The sequence below is a fragment of the Microchirus variegatus genome, assembly GCF_963457635.1.
Source record: "Microchirus variegatus genome assembly, chromosome: 17".
NCBI classification, from domain to species: domain Eukaryota; kingdom Metazoa; phylum Chordata; class Actinopteri; order Pleuronectiformes; family Soleidae; genus Microchirus; species Microchirus variegatus.
Genome location: NC_139818.1, coordinates 19,562,479 through 19,577,178, shown reverse-complemented (window position 1 = coordinate 19,577,178; position 14,700 = coordinate 19,562,479). Strand labels below are relative to the sequence as shown.

Here is a 14,700-nt window from a genome sequence, read left to right as displayed (position 1 = left end):
GAAATGGCGATAGCGTACTTCCGTTGAGTGGGGTTTTCTTTCTTTCAATAAATGGTCAAATAAATCGTGTAATTAAAATTAAATTACTCCGGAAGTATGCCTTAATGTCAATACTTGATGATATTATCCTGAAAATATTGTTATATGTGAAAAATAAATGATAAAATCCCCCCGCTGCAATCACTACTCCAGCCTCACGGGGGCAGCACTGTTGCACTGGCTGCAACAAGCTGTTCCGAGTGGTCAGAATGTAAACAGTACTGTTCAGGCGCTAGCTTGCTGTCAACATCTGTAGCTAACCGTGGTGCAAGCGCTGCTTAAACGCACACAGTTATGACACCGCTATAGTTTAATTTAGCTACGATGGCACCATAGTTCCAACTCTTCATTCGTGATCTCCCGTTTGATTACACACGCGGTGAGTAGCTTTGTGAAGGGTCAGGGAACCTGTCGCTGCAGGAAGGCCAAAGCAAACGGCTCGGCTAACTGACTGTCATGATGGATCAAGGGCATGTTTTGCAGCAAACAGAGAAGGCTGCGATGTAGAACCTGAAAAGTAGACCAAACAATTGGAATTAAACTTAGACTTAATGTATTGTATGTTTTGAGTACGACTACTGCTGCTTTTACATATCGTGCAGAAGTGTTGCAAGTTTGCAACAAGTGACAAGAGATGGCACTGTGCACGATATTACCGCGCATCGTGATTTAAGCAACAAAAAATACATACAATAGTTGAATAGGTGAATAATTGAGTAATTAATTGAAACTATTGCAATAATATCATGAAACACATTTACTTGGTTTTCAGGATTTAAGACTATAAAGTATAAAAAAGAAAATATAAATAATTAAAAATAGTAGTAATACACATAAATACACTATTTTATGCAGTTAAACATATAGGACCACTTTAAATAGTATTTTTTTAAAAGAGTATTATACATGGTTTTGCTCCTGTGACTGTAATTTTACTAATCAAGCCATCTTTACACATGACGGTCATGTGTTGTTCTTTTAGAGACATATGCTCTCACCATGACCAAAGACATCGTTGTTGGAGATGAATTACCAGACTGGGTCGGGGCCAAAGAGTTTTACCAGAAATATGACCCCAAAGAGGTGATAGGCAGGTGAGTCCTGTGAAGTAACCTGGAACATCAGCCTCTTAATCTAATGTTTCCTCTCCACTGGGATGAAAATCTAATCAGCGCTGTGCTCTGTGTATTCTACGACAATGGTGTGCGTCAGGGGTGTGAGCAGTGTGGTGCGCAGGTGCGTGCACAGACACACGGGTCAGGAGTTGGCGGTGAAAATTATCGAGATCACCGCCGAGAAGATGACGGTCCAGCAGCTGGAGGAGGTGAAATCCTCCACGCTGAAGGAGATCCAAGTCCTGAACATGGTGAAGGGACAACCCTCCATCAGTACGTTGGCATTCTACTCTTTTGGCATTAGAATGTACGTTTCTGATCTTTAATGTGAGGCAATGTTTCTTATGTGTCTTTGTTTCCTACTCAGTTACACTCATCGATTCCTACGAGTCCACAACCTTCATATTTTTAGTGTTTGACCTGTGAGTATGACGTCAAATTGTAAAAAGTCTAACCGATTCTTCCCTAAAAAACATTATGAAATATGAGGATCCTTGTTTTCCATTTCAGCATGAGGCGTGGAGAGCTGTTTGACTACCTCACAGAGAAAGTTACTCTGAGCGAAAAAGAAACCAGGTGAGCATCAGCTAAATTTATTTTTGCATGTACCTTTATGAGGAAATGAGAACAGTAGAGCGAGTAAAAAGCGATCCAGAATAAATGAAATAGTAGAAATACATTCAGTAATCGAAATGGGAATACTATATACCCTGCTCTATTATGTCTTTTAGTGTTTTCGCTTAAATTAAGTCCATGTTTTTCGTGTTTTCTCAAATGTTTGGATTCTAATTTAACTGCAGGAGTATGGTGCGAGCTCTGCTGGAAGCGGTGCACTACCTTCACTCCCTCAACATCGTTCACCGGGACCTGAAACCAGAGAACATTCTCCTGGACGATCAGGGTCACATCAAACTCTCCGACTTTGGTTTCTCCGTGCAGCTCGAGCCTGGAGAGAAACTCAGAGGTGCTGTAGAGCAGTGTCAGTCACAGTTACTGTACGATGTGGTCAGGTCATTTCAAACATTTGTAAAGGTTTAAACATATTTGTTGTCTTTTATTCCTATCAGAGCTTTGTGGGACACCTGGTTATTTGGCCCCTGAAATACTGAAATGTTCCATGGATGAATTTCACCCAGGCTATGGCCAGGAGGTCGATCTGTGAGTCTCTTACTATTATTGTATGATCCCATGTGTTAAGCTCACCTTTATTTCTCATTCTTTTTTTATTATTTTTTTAAAACTTGTTTTATTAAAGCTGGGCATGTGGAGTGATCCTTTTCACGTTACTTGCCGGCTCTCCACCGTTCTGGCATCGCAAACAGATGCTGATGCTGAGAATGATCATGGAGGGTCGCTATCAGTTCAGCTCCCCAGAGTGGGACGACCGGTCCGACACTGTGAAAGATCTGGTGAGTGGATATTCTCTGTCGACTGCAGAAGTTAATATTAAAGATGAAGATTGAGCACTTGTGTGGTGAAGTGAAATAATTAACTGAAGCTGCAGCTGTACTGAGAGATGGTGAGAAAAGAATTCCGCTGCTTCTCCATTTCACAAAATGTAATCACTTGTAATCACTCCTGGTCCCTTTGCAGACATTTCCTAGAACTTTCATCCAAATCCGTCTGCGACTTTTTCGAGTTATGTTGCTAACAGACTCCGAAAACATACCTCCTGGCGGAGGTAATAAATCTAAAAGTCTAGTTTATAAGATTAAGATTAAGATTAAGATTCCCTTATTAGTCCCGAAGTGGGGAAATTTCCAATTTCTGCATTTTAACCCATCCGTGAGTTAGTGAACACACACAGCACACAGTGAGGTGAAGTACATGCTAACCCAGAGCAGTGAGCTGCCTGCATTCAGTGGCACTCGGGTAGCAGTGAGGGGGTCCGGTGCCTTGCTCAAGGGCACTTCAGCTGCGGACAGGTCGGGGTTCGAACTGGCTAATCATAATACACTGGTAAGAGTTGCTTTACATGGTTACATGGACTTGGAAATATGGAAAACTGTTGTGAAATATGATAAAACGAGCTGAATCGCGCTCAACTATTAAACTTCTGTGATGAAGACAAAAAAATAATAATTGTTTGACAGCTTTAGAGCATATATTCTCCTAATTGCGATTTAATGTCTCTTCAGCATAATCTGAATGTGTGAATTTACACAACACGAGGGACGTAAAGCTCTCAAAAGTCCACACTGATCTGCTCCACTACAGCTCATATGTCATTTCAGTTTTTAGGTCTCGTTCGACGTCCAATACAGTATTGAGACAATATTATCCTCCTTAAATACCTAGGTCTCTACAGCCTTTTTATGTCTTTTGCTCCTCGTCATACTCAGATCTCCAGACTGCTGGTGTTGGACCCCGCTCTCCGTCTCACCGCTGAGCAAGCTTTAGCACATTCCTTCTTTAGACAGTACCAGAAGGAGGACGTGCGGCTCTTCAGTCCCAGAAAGACATTTAGGGTGAGTCAGTGTTGAGTTGAAATGATTTAAAAAAAAAAAAAAAACCCTGAATAATATAAACGTCTATTCAGAAATATGGGTTAGAAATAAGCTTCTTTGCTCAGGTGCTAATCGTCGCAGTACTGGCCTGTATCAGAATCTACGGCCGCTACCGCAGAGCTCGCCCTCTGACTCGGGACGTGCTCGCCAGAGATCCTTACTCCATTCGCGGCGTGCGCAAACTCATCGACGGCTGCGCCTTCCGCATCTACGGCCACTGGGTGAAGAAAGGCGAGCAGCAGAACAGAGCCGCCCTCTTTCAGAACACGGCAAAGGTCATGCTGCTGGGCCTGGAGGACTTTGAAGCATAAAAAAAAGGTCAAACCTCAATCCTCACCGACTTGATTATTTTTATTTAGCCGTTATTTTCAAGTGCAGCGAAGTCATTTTTTTGTGTGTTTTTTTTAGTTACTGTGTTTTCATTTTAAGATGAGGAATTCATCCGAGTTCCGTTTAAAGGCACATCGAGCATGTACAACCCAATACTCCTTATCCGTGTAGTGATATGAACGTGTCGCTGTTTTGAAACTCATTATAAATAAAAATCTGTATGACATTATACTGTACGATGGGAGGGAACATTATATATATGTTATATCGGCAGTTACGGCTGAGGAGAGGGTGCCTTTCTATAAGCACTTTGTGGCTGAAGTGGACATTAAAGCACTGTGATTTGAATATTTAATAATAGATTATTATATGAACATTTAGCTCTTTCAGTATTATGACTTGCATAATATACGTGCATGAAACATTTAAGTCAACAGTACTGTTAATGTTTACCCATGATGCATGCAGACATTCCTCAATCAGGAACCCCTTCTGACTAACTGTAAAGACCACTTGAAACTGTCTAGACCCTCATTCCCTACTTACTCCATTCCTCAGTTTATTAATAATAATAATAATAATAATAATAATAATAACGACATGTTTCTTGAGAAGTGTACTGCAACTGCACAAAAACAATCACCATTACTGTATATGACAGTTTTAATGACAATTAAACAAATTTCAGTCTGAATTATCTCCTGAATGTGTGTTTCACTATAAAGTTACTTCTTGGCCTTGTGGCTGGACTGCGGAGAATCTACTGTTTTTTTGTGCTGATTTGCAATTTCCTTCATCCTCTCGTCCAGGTGTCGAGACGCGTGCATCATCTGCTCTCTGACTTCTTTCTCTATCAGTGCCTTCAGCTCTGATTTGTGGCCTGAAAGTGATGAAACGCGGTTAAGAAAAAAACGTGGCTCGCAGGGTTATTGCTGCACAATTACACCGAATGCTGCTGTTCATTTGTCGTCCTACCGACTGCGGCGTCCTCCGGGTCAGACAGTTCCAGTGTTTGGTCGTCTGCCTCTGGTGCAGCTTCATCTTTAATCACATTTTCACAAAAGCAAAAAAGAATTTCCTCTGTAAAACAACACTGCATTAAAGTTGTGGGTCTTCACAAACCGAGAGGAAGACATCATCATCATTGACATGTTATATCCCGTCCTGAGCCACCTTAGATTTGTCGTGTTTCAAATGCTGTAATCGTTACCTGAATCCGAACCATCCTCATGACCTTCGGTCTCAGAGTAATGAAAAGTCATATCAAGTTTAACCTGTAAATAAAGTGTGGAAAGAGAAACATTATTCCACTGTAAGAACAAAGACTTATTATTATTATTATTATTATATAATGAACAGTACATAATGTGTGCTCTTGCCTGTGGAGTGAAGATATACTTGTAGAGTTTACAGTGTCTCATGTAGCTGCTATGGATGTACTTTAAGACACAGTCTGCCTCTGTGGAGTTGAAGAGGCTGATGCTGAAAGGAGGTCGCTGTAGAGGACGGAGACATCGCCGTGTAAAGTTTACTAAGCTTATAATTAAATCGTGACATCATAATAACATTTATTTGTGACGATATTTCACAGAATTACAAAATAAAGGTGTTTGTGTTGCTATAGAACGATCAAAAATGAGTCTTTTCATGACGTTGGGCCACATGTAAACCTCTGGTTTAGACGATGATGTGAGTGAAAATTATTATCTTTATTATTTATTATTGTACACACCCTGACGGAGTGACGGAGCAGAAGCTCGTTGGAGTATCTGAAGCACTGTTTCATGTTGTTGAGTGGAGTTTCTGCAAGAGAGGAAACAAGAGAGAAAGGACATGTAAATGTTTTACCTTTTAAAACCAATTACGCTAATGTTTGAAGGAGCCAAAGTCGGACCTTACTTGACCCAAAGGTTTGAAACGCTCCATGGAAAGTGCAGGAAAATAAAGTCCCCTCATTTGATCTCATGAACATGAAATAATTCAGAAAAACTTTTAAATTTTGTGAGATTTGTCTCACGTATATGGGTTTAGAATTTTTTTTGCCATGTTTACAAAAGCTCACCCATGTTAATGGACACTGTTGTCATGACGACGACTACAGTTGCATGTTTTTAATGTGCCTTTTGGTTTGCACATAAAAACACCAGAGTCTTAAAATATCCCATTAAAGTTGTTAAGGCCAGAGGGAGGTGGTGAAGTGGGCCTATAGATATAAAAAGTGGATGTGGAAGAGTGAAATAGAAACAGTTTGAACAAATAATAAAAGAGGATCATTAGAAATCATTCCTTCCTGCTTCCACATTTTGCTTATTGGGAAAAAAAAATGGAGAAAACAGCGGATGCAGCAGTCGAGAGGAGGAAAGTGTGGACTAAGGAGGAAATTATGGAGCCAGTACCAGCTCACATTAGACAAAAGGTGAGTCAACTTTCACATTTATGGTCAATTTAGTGTCCAATCCACATGTTTTTGGACTGAGGAAGCCGAAGTACCAGGAGATAACCCACATCCACATGGGGAGAACCGTGACCCAAACCATCTTGCTGTGAGGCAACAATGCCAGCCACTGCAACACCCCACATCAAGGAAAGGCCACCATATATCAACAAACATCTGCACTCTTTAAAGATTCAATTGAATTTTGGGATTCACATTAAAGGAAACATGGAAAAGTGTGTGTCCTTCAAAATAAAAGAACAAAAAAACCCACTCAAATAAACACATGGCGTACAGTATTTCCAAACAGCAGTGACGACTAACCTACGTTAGCCTCGTGGATGGACTTGATGATGGACAGCAGAGCAGACGTTTGTTCCTTTTTAAAGCTGTTCTCTCTGCAGAAAAGCACCGTCTGGACAAACAACTCGAGCAGAACTCCTCTTCTCGGTTCAGGCAGGTCGATCTTCAACACAGCGCATAAAACACTGAGGAGGAAGAAGAAGAAGAAGAGTGTGAAAAATAAACCTTGTCAAGTCAAACTGTGTGTGTATGTGTATTTGTGGGCTTCAAACACACACACCGCTCCAAATCAGGAACAGAATGCATTTCGTCAATCTCCTCCATGTCATGGTAGCTCACATCAGTCCTATAAAAAAAATAAGGGAATAGACTTTTAGTTAAGTAAAGCAGCTTATATTTAAATTTATGTTTACAGAAATAGTAGCAGCGCTCACTCACCACAGCATCACTTTAGCTTTGAGACCACATGGTACCTGAAATAAAATAATAAAAAAAACGAAAACATCTGATTGATATAATACAATATAAAGAGTTAAGACCTAACATGATAAATGTTTACCGTTAGTCTCTGGTCCATTTTGTTCGGCATTTGTTAACAATAGATAGCAAAATAGCAAAAGCAGATTCTTCTTTCTCTTCTTCTTCTAACTTGAATCAGTCTTCACCTCTTCTTCCCTTCATTCTTTTAAATTATATCATAAACAAACATGAACACAGTGCCTTTCATCTAATGGAGTTAACACAAAAAAAACACACAAACGAGACCTTCACAGTGTCGAAAAAATGCTTCAAAGTATCACTTCCTGTTTGGTTAACTCGTATCCTAGCAACGCGATCATTTCCGGTTACAGAATCGCCCAACAAAATAAAACTTACAGATGTAGACTACATTCTAAATAGTTCAAAAAACAGTAAATAATAAAAATATATATATATATATAAAATACGTTATTGTTTTTGTCAATGTTGGATATAATGAACAGTATTTGCAAAATTAACAAGTAAAAAAAATAATACTGCTGAGAGAAATGTTAACCGAAATTATATTTTCTATTAATGCTAAAATACATTAATTATCGTTATACATGAATTTTCCTGAATTTACTGTTTTACAAAAAAAACTGAAAAAAATAATAAAGCACATTATTTCCAAATGTGTTCTCGTTTTTAGGACAGGTGATCTAACAACTTACAAACTGTAGAGGGCAGCATTGCCAATGTTGGTGCACAGCCTACTGGAAAGAAGAAGAAAAGAACTACACGTTGACGTGATCTGTAACCATAGCAACGAGATTAACGAAAACGATAATGTCTGAACGAGTCGCTCATTTATGACTCTTTTGAAAAGGCTTTTTGACGATTTTATTGTCAAGACGTTTTGCGGTACCTTGTGATGGAGACTGCTGCTGCTGTTTGTGTGTGAGGGTGAGTAAGTGATGTGGCTGTAAACAGCATTTAATAAACAAAATGCTTCCACCAACAACACCACAGAAGTCAACAGGAAGTGAAATAGAAATCTGTTGTTTTCAAGCTGTTGTCATGATGCTGCATGTTTGTGTATTTACCATTGTCATAATGTAATATTTTATAAAGAAGGTCAGACAATAGGTACTGTAGATATGTCTTTTTATGGCCTTTGGATATTGTTAATTTTAATATTAATTATATAATTAATTATTAATAATAATTGGAGTAATTATTATTTTTGGTTTGTTGTTAATATTTTTTTTTCTAATTTGTTTTCCTGTATTTCTGTGTAATGTTTTTACTGTTTTTCGTGCTAATTGTTATTTTGTTGTTATTTTATTCATTGTTTGTGCTTTGTTTGTATCTGTTTGCTATTTATTTTGTTTAATGCATAAACATACACTTATGCAATAAAGACACAAAATGCAGACATCTATGTTGACTAGAGTGAGAATCACATACATTTTACAGAGCAAATAAAACGTTTTTTTTAAAGTATTTTTGTTTTGTTTTGTCTTCTTTCACTACAGAAATGTTATATCTGGCCGTTATAGTCATCGGAATAAGGATGATGAGGATTTCACTCGTCATCAGTCTGATTCTGCTTCTTGTCGAATTCCATATAAATGTAAATTCACACATTTAAAATAGTACAACGATGAATCTAAACGGTAAGTTTTTTTCTTCTTTTTCTGTACACTTACATTTATTTATTTTTCTTTAAACTATATTAGCTGTGACTTACTGGACACCATCCAGGTCTCGTTTGGAGAAAGTTCTGATCATTTCAACGATAGTTACCAGAGCAAAAACACAACCATACGCTCAAACAGGCCCTTGTCGCTTCTCCACAATCAGTGGCTGAGCTGTGCAGCGAGCTTTAAGAACATTATCCCCTTTTAATCCACTTTGCCTTCTGCCACATGCAGGTGGACACTCTGTCAGACGTTCGGTGCAGGGTGGGACAATCAAACACCCGCTTCCATTTCCATGGCTCACCGTGTGTTTGTGTGTATTTTTGAGACACTATAGTTGAACATCCCTGGTTTTTTTTTTTTTCTTCAGATGACCTTGTGTTTGGCTTAGATTAAACATGGAGGAACCCGACGTGAGACAACTGAAGCTGGACAACCAGGTAAAAAATCAAATTGGTGCATCTGGTTCTTTCTAAAAGGGTGATATTTAAGGTTATTGAGGAGAGTCTAGATTCTTTATGAACTGTCAAAGTCCATGTGACAGTTGTGGTGGTTAAAAATGAGGCAAAGTAACCACTCCTTTTTTATTTGTTTGCTATTTATTTTTTTTAATGCATGAAATACACTTATGCAATAAAGACACAAAATGCAGACATCTAAGTGAGAATCATATTCATTTTTTTAAAGAGCCATGAGGTCATGGCTACCGCGTAAGTCAGACTTATTTACACTACACGCTGTGTGAGCAACAGGTCAATATCCATGAGTAATGTACATATAAATATAGTACTCACACTACTAGTAACTGTGTTTTACATGAATAATTCGACTAATTATGGTATTAAATAAGACAGCGATGCACATAAGACAGAATGTACATTTATTTATTTATTATTCTTGTCTTTCTCCCGCTGCTCCATCTTATTTTATACTTTGCTCTACAATTTTTGTTCTGATTATTTCTAATTTTTTGTTGTTTTTCTTACCTTTAACTGCTGCAACGTGTGCATTTTAAAGTCTAATCTAATCTAAATGTTATCAGTTGTTTCTTTCACGGTTTGCAGTGAAAAGTTAAAACGTATTAAAATATAATTGTGTATAAATTACCACAGTCAATATATATAACATGATTAAAATCGGATTTTCTTTGCGCCACAAAGCGAACCCTCCTGATGAAGAAGCAGCAGAAGAAGAGGGCTGATACCCAAATGGTGACGGCCACTCGAGACGGTCGCCCAAAGAAGACCAAGCACAAAGCCGTCTGCTCTGATGAGACCCTGCTGTTAATCAGCCAATCCCTGAGCAGCACTTCTCTCAGTGGTCAGTATTAGAATATTAGAAGACATACTGTACATACTGTATGTTGCAGGCTATTGAGTAAGATTTCCTATCCATAAAATGTTTGTTTTTGTGCCGCAGATCAAGTCGAGCACGCTCACGATAACCCACTGGATGAGATCACACTGGGCGAATGCAATACGACAGCAAACATGACACTGGAGGAGCTGCCCTCAGAGACGCCCTGCACTCCCAGAGCAGCGGACACAGATATGGACAAAGAGTCCGAGGCCACGTGTGAAGCAGACGACGACGACGCTCAGGCGGAAGGGAAAAAGACAAAGAAGAGAGACGTGAAAAAGGAAAAACCCGAACGGAACACAGGTGCACGCTCTTTGACATGTTCAGTTCTTTAAGTGTAAAAAGCACTCCGAAAGTCCACATGAAAATGAGCCTCCTTTTCACTTGATTTACATCAGTAAACAAACACAAAAACACAAAAGGAAAGAAAACTGCAGGAGTTAAGATTCTTATTGGACGACGTCACTAACCCTAACCATAACCCTATGTATCACCACTTTCTCAGAGGTGGATCAGAGCAAAGAAACAGATGAAGACGAGGAGAAAAGAGAGAGAAAACCCAAGACAAAGGACAAAGGGAAAGAATCTGACGGCACAAAGAAGACAAACAAGGCCGCCAAAAAAACGAAAAGTAACATCTACTTTCACATTTTTCATCGACTCACTGTGATCTTTAAACTAAAAAATCCAACATCCCCTCTGTTGCAGAGATGCCTTTACAGGAGGCTGCGACTCAGGACACAGAGTCAGTGATGGAGGAGGCGAGTCCAAAGAAACACAAACACGACCACAGTGACGATGAGGAGGAGGAGGACAAAGAGTCCCAGAGGCCGGTCCTTCCCTCATCTAAGAGGAAAAAGCAACTGGACACAAGTGGGTAATCGGTCATCTGAGCGGATGCTTTGTCGCTCTTTTCAAGAATAACACTATTTTCTTTTCCCTTTCTCTCCACAGCCCGGTGCCAAATAAGTGACGAGAGCAAAGAGGAAGAAGTCAAAGAAAAGGAGAAAAAGGAGGAAAAAGGGAAAAAGACGAACAAAGCGGAGGAAACTACTCCAAGTTTAGTTTCACTGAACTCCAATTACAGGGAGAATTCATCCTCAGACAGTGAATCTAACAAAAGGGTGAGAACTGTTTAGTATATTGCACTGATAACAAAAAAATATACACTGATGTCATCATTATTATTATTCTTTCTCAATACAGCCAAGTTCCCCAATGTCAGTGGAGGATCTAGAGAAGTTCGCTTTGCATCCTGCTCCCAGAGACGTGACCATCCAGTGCCGGGTCACCAGAGACAGGAGGGGAATGGAGAAGGGCATTTACCCGACATACTACCTCCACATGGAGAAGGAGGACGGGAAGAGGGTTTGTACGCTCAAGTGTTTTTAAAAATCAAATCAGCGAGTCGTGTAAATAACACAATGATCCTCTCTTGTCACCGCTCAGGTGTTTCTGATGGCAGGCAGAAAGAGGAAGAAGTGCAAAACATCCAACTACCTCATCTCCACTGACCCGACAAACCTGTCCAGAGACACAAACTGCTACATTGGGAAACTACGGTCAGACTCTTTTATTTCACGACCTTCCTGACCGACGACCATGACCCTGTGAGTAACACACCTGAGTGTAACTGACAAAGTTCATCTTCATTTGTTTCAGGTCTAACGTTCTGGGAACAAAGTTCACAGTCTACGACGGAGGAGAAAACCCAGAGAAAAAGCCCTTTATCAAAGAGTGTGAATCAGTGCGGCAAGAGCTGGCAGCAATTTGCTACGTGAGTCCAAATATACGTACAGTACATACCATATCATATATCAGTAACAGGGCATCATATATATGAAACAATTCAAAACTGCCTCTGATGTTGCTCATGTTCCAGGAGACGAATGTGCTGGGCTTCAAGGGTCCACGGAAAATGACAGTGATCATCCCCGGCATGCTGGAGAATGACGAAAGAGTGTCCATTCAACCAAATAATGTATGATTTAAAAACATCCTGACCCAATATATAACCTGTAATAATGCAAAGAAAGGGCTGGCTCAAAACACTCATGTTAGACCCATAGACCATACACACAAAAATGTATCCTCCTTAAGCCACTTAGCCACCAGGGGGCAACTCTGCTGCTTGTTTTGTTTTCATGAAAGTCGATGTTAAAATCCGTCTTCCTCTTCTTCAGGAAATTAACTCTGTCTCTGGTGATAGTGTCCTGTGAGCCTCAAGTTGGCCAAACATGATCTCTGTCAAACAGCATGTTGGAAGCTTATCGACGCTAATGAGAACAGAAAATTGAGATTGAATGACAGCACATTTGATACCACACAAGAATGAAAGTCCAATACCTAGCACTGTAGTTAAACTATGAAATACTTAACTGAACTGAAATATGATTTTTTTTTTCTTCAGGACCTGGAGACTCTTCTGAGTCGCCACGCCAACGGCAACACGGACAAACTGGTGATGCTGGCGAACAAATCCCCGAGCTGGAACGAACAGACTCAGTCTTATGTGCTCAACTTCCATGGCCGTGTTACTCAGGCCTCGGTCAAAAACTTCCAGATCATCCACCCGGACAACGGTACGATAACAACAACCGACGACTTATTCTCCAAATGAATATAAATACATTTCTGCCTTGGTCTTTGTCATCCATGCTCTCCCCTCTGTTTGCCTCCTGTCGTCTGTTCCAGACGATTACATAGTGATGCAGTTTGGCCGTGTGGCAGAGGACGTCTTCTCGATGGATTACAGTTTCCCCATGTGTGCCCTGCAAGCCTTTGCCATAACTCTGTCATCCTTTGATGGCAAACTGGCCTGTGAGTGACCCCTGCTGGTGTGCCTCAAGTGCTTAAAGATGCCAGATCTATGGCATCTGGCTGTTTGTATATCTGTAAACGTTCCGTTTTGTGTCATACGTGACAGCAGATTTGTTTTATTACTCGAGTAAAATTATTTCATATTTTAGCAGTGGTAATGTAAGCTAGGCCACAGTCATGTTTTTTGTGAGGTGTGTAAAGGAATCGTGCAATAAATAATGATGACAGCTGTGTAAGGATTTTCACGAACTTTCTAGACGGAGACCCAGTTTTTAACTATCATAACCTAAATCACAACAAGTGCAAAACTGTGCGACTAATTGATGGCCATATCCGTAACACCCAACATTATTTTTATTTTTATTTAAACAATCTCCAAGAGATGTTTGGTAAATTAGTCATTTAAAATTAATTTTAAATTAGTTTTTTTGGAAGTGGACATTTTTGTCCATAAGGACTTAAGAGGGTAGTAAATTAAACTGAAGGCTGAGGGTTAAATAAATCATATTAAAAAAACAGCAATGAGAACAACAAACGAATAACTAAAAGTCAACATTTTGGCTAATCTTTGACCTAATAAGAGAAAAAAAATCCCCCAGCCACCCAACATTTGTTATATGGAAAATAAAAATTCATAAATAACAACAGTGACATCTAGTTATCAAACATTTAAAGGGTTAAAACATTAATAAATGTTTGGTAGTGTTGAAACTGTTAAAGAGATTTATGCAGAAAAAAAAATCTGTAATGTTTTAACAGTTTTTGGAAGTGGATATTTTTGTCCTTAAGGACTTAAAGGGGTAGTAAATTAAACTAAAGCCTGACGGTTAAAAACATCCGCAATGAGAGCCATGTGTTACTTCTGCTTGAGGAAATAATAAACAGTGACACACTGACAAAACCATGCAAATGTAATGTTGTTTAATAGAGTAGAGGACAGCATATATTATTATATATATTATAAGAAAAGAAAATTCATAAACATCAAAGATACAGATCAAAGGCGATCTAAGATTACGTGTACGTGCCATCACTACATTATGCAAGTGCTTTGAACTGTGATTGAACGGCGATAAGGAAGGACGAGACTGAGGAGATAAGAAGAACCACGATAAAGAACTCCAAACTGTGGAGAGCAGCATTTACATCTCTGCTGGGAAGAAGTCGTCTTGAAGACTCTATTATGACCGGGCTTTTCTAAAAGAACTTTCCAGAAAACAAACATGATTACAGATATAAAAGCAGCGGTGTGAATTTACACACACGTACAGGAGCAACAGAAGACCGTCTTGCATCTTCTACATTGTCTTTAAACTGGAGACATCACTCAGAACACTATGTCACAAGGTGACCAACAATTTTTGTTTTTTAACCCTGAATCTGTAAGTTTTATAGTATATGATATTATAGTAGACCAATATAGAGGGGCTTGTGTATATCAGTCAATTATTTGCTAAATAAACATCATTTTTAACAACTCAGTGGGTTTAATTCTGTCTGAATCGAGTCAAGTAGGATGTTTTAAAAGAAGACAGGAATACATTATGGATGCCAACTGCCACGAAATATCACTATCAACCGAGCAGAGATAACAAAATCAGGAGTCGCTGGAGACTCTCGGGTGGCCTGGG

The 14,700-nt window shown here is 39.3% G+C and overlaps 3 protein-coding genes across 3 annotated transcripts; 2 read left to right on the top strand and 1 right to left on the bottom strand.

Moving 5' to 3' along the window:
* The first annotated feature begins 301 nt into the window (after positions 1 to 301).
* On the top strand, positions 302 to 4,259 carry phkg2 (phosphorylase kinase, gamma 2 (testis)). The gene is made up of 10 exons (XM_083903483.1): positions 302 to 418; positions 1,022 to 1,133; positions 1,252 to 1,427; positions 1,522 to 1,576; positions 1,665 to 1,730; positions 1,955 to 2,118; positions 2,222 to 2,312; positions 2,410 to 2,563; positions 3,497 to 3,622; positions 3,727 to 4,259. Exons 2-10 carry the CDS (start codon positions 1,039 to 1,041, stop codon positions 3,970 to 3,972), a joined length of 1,173 nt encoding a protein of 390 aa, XP_083759609.1. The 5' UTR covers positions 302 to 418; positions 1,022 to 1,038; the 3' UTR covers positions 3,973 to 4,259.
* A 457-nt stretch (positions 4,260 to 4,716) lies between these two features.
* Positions 4,717 to 7,305, bottom strand: cfap119 (cilia and flagella associated protein 119; the record flags this gene model as incomplete). Its single annotated transcript, XM_083903734.1, has 9 exons — positions 4,717 to 4,871; positions 4,967 to 5,032; positions 5,202 to 5,265; positions 5,371 to 5,487; positions 5,724 to 5,794; positions 6,750 to 6,913; positions 7,009 to 7,074; positions 7,167 to 7,201; positions 7,288 to 7,305. The coding sequence occupies 9 exons, from the start codon at positions 7,303 to 7,305 to the stop codon at positions 4,717 to 4,719; spliced, it is 756 nt and encodes a 251-aa protein (XP_083759860.1).
* Positions 7,306 to 9,288: 1,983 nt separating this feature from the next.
* On the top strand, positions 9,289 to 13,077 carry LOC310939329 (tubby protein homolog; the record flags this gene model as incomplete). Its single annotated transcript, XM_083904044.1, has 12 exons — positions 9,289 to 9,330; positions 10,051 to 10,210; positions 10,310 to 10,552; positions 10,755 to 10,880; positions 10,958 to 11,122; positions 11,204 to 11,373; positions 11,456 to 11,617; positions 11,699 to 11,811; positions 11,912 to 12,026; positions 12,132 to 12,230; positions 12,660 to 12,831; positions 12,944 to 13,077. The coding sequence occupies 12 exons, from the start codon at positions 9,289 to 9,291 to the stop codon at positions 13,075 to 13,077; spliced, it is 1,701 nt and encodes a 566-aa protein (XP_083760170.1).
* Between the last annotated feature and the right edge of the window lie 1,623 nt (positions 13,078 to 14,700).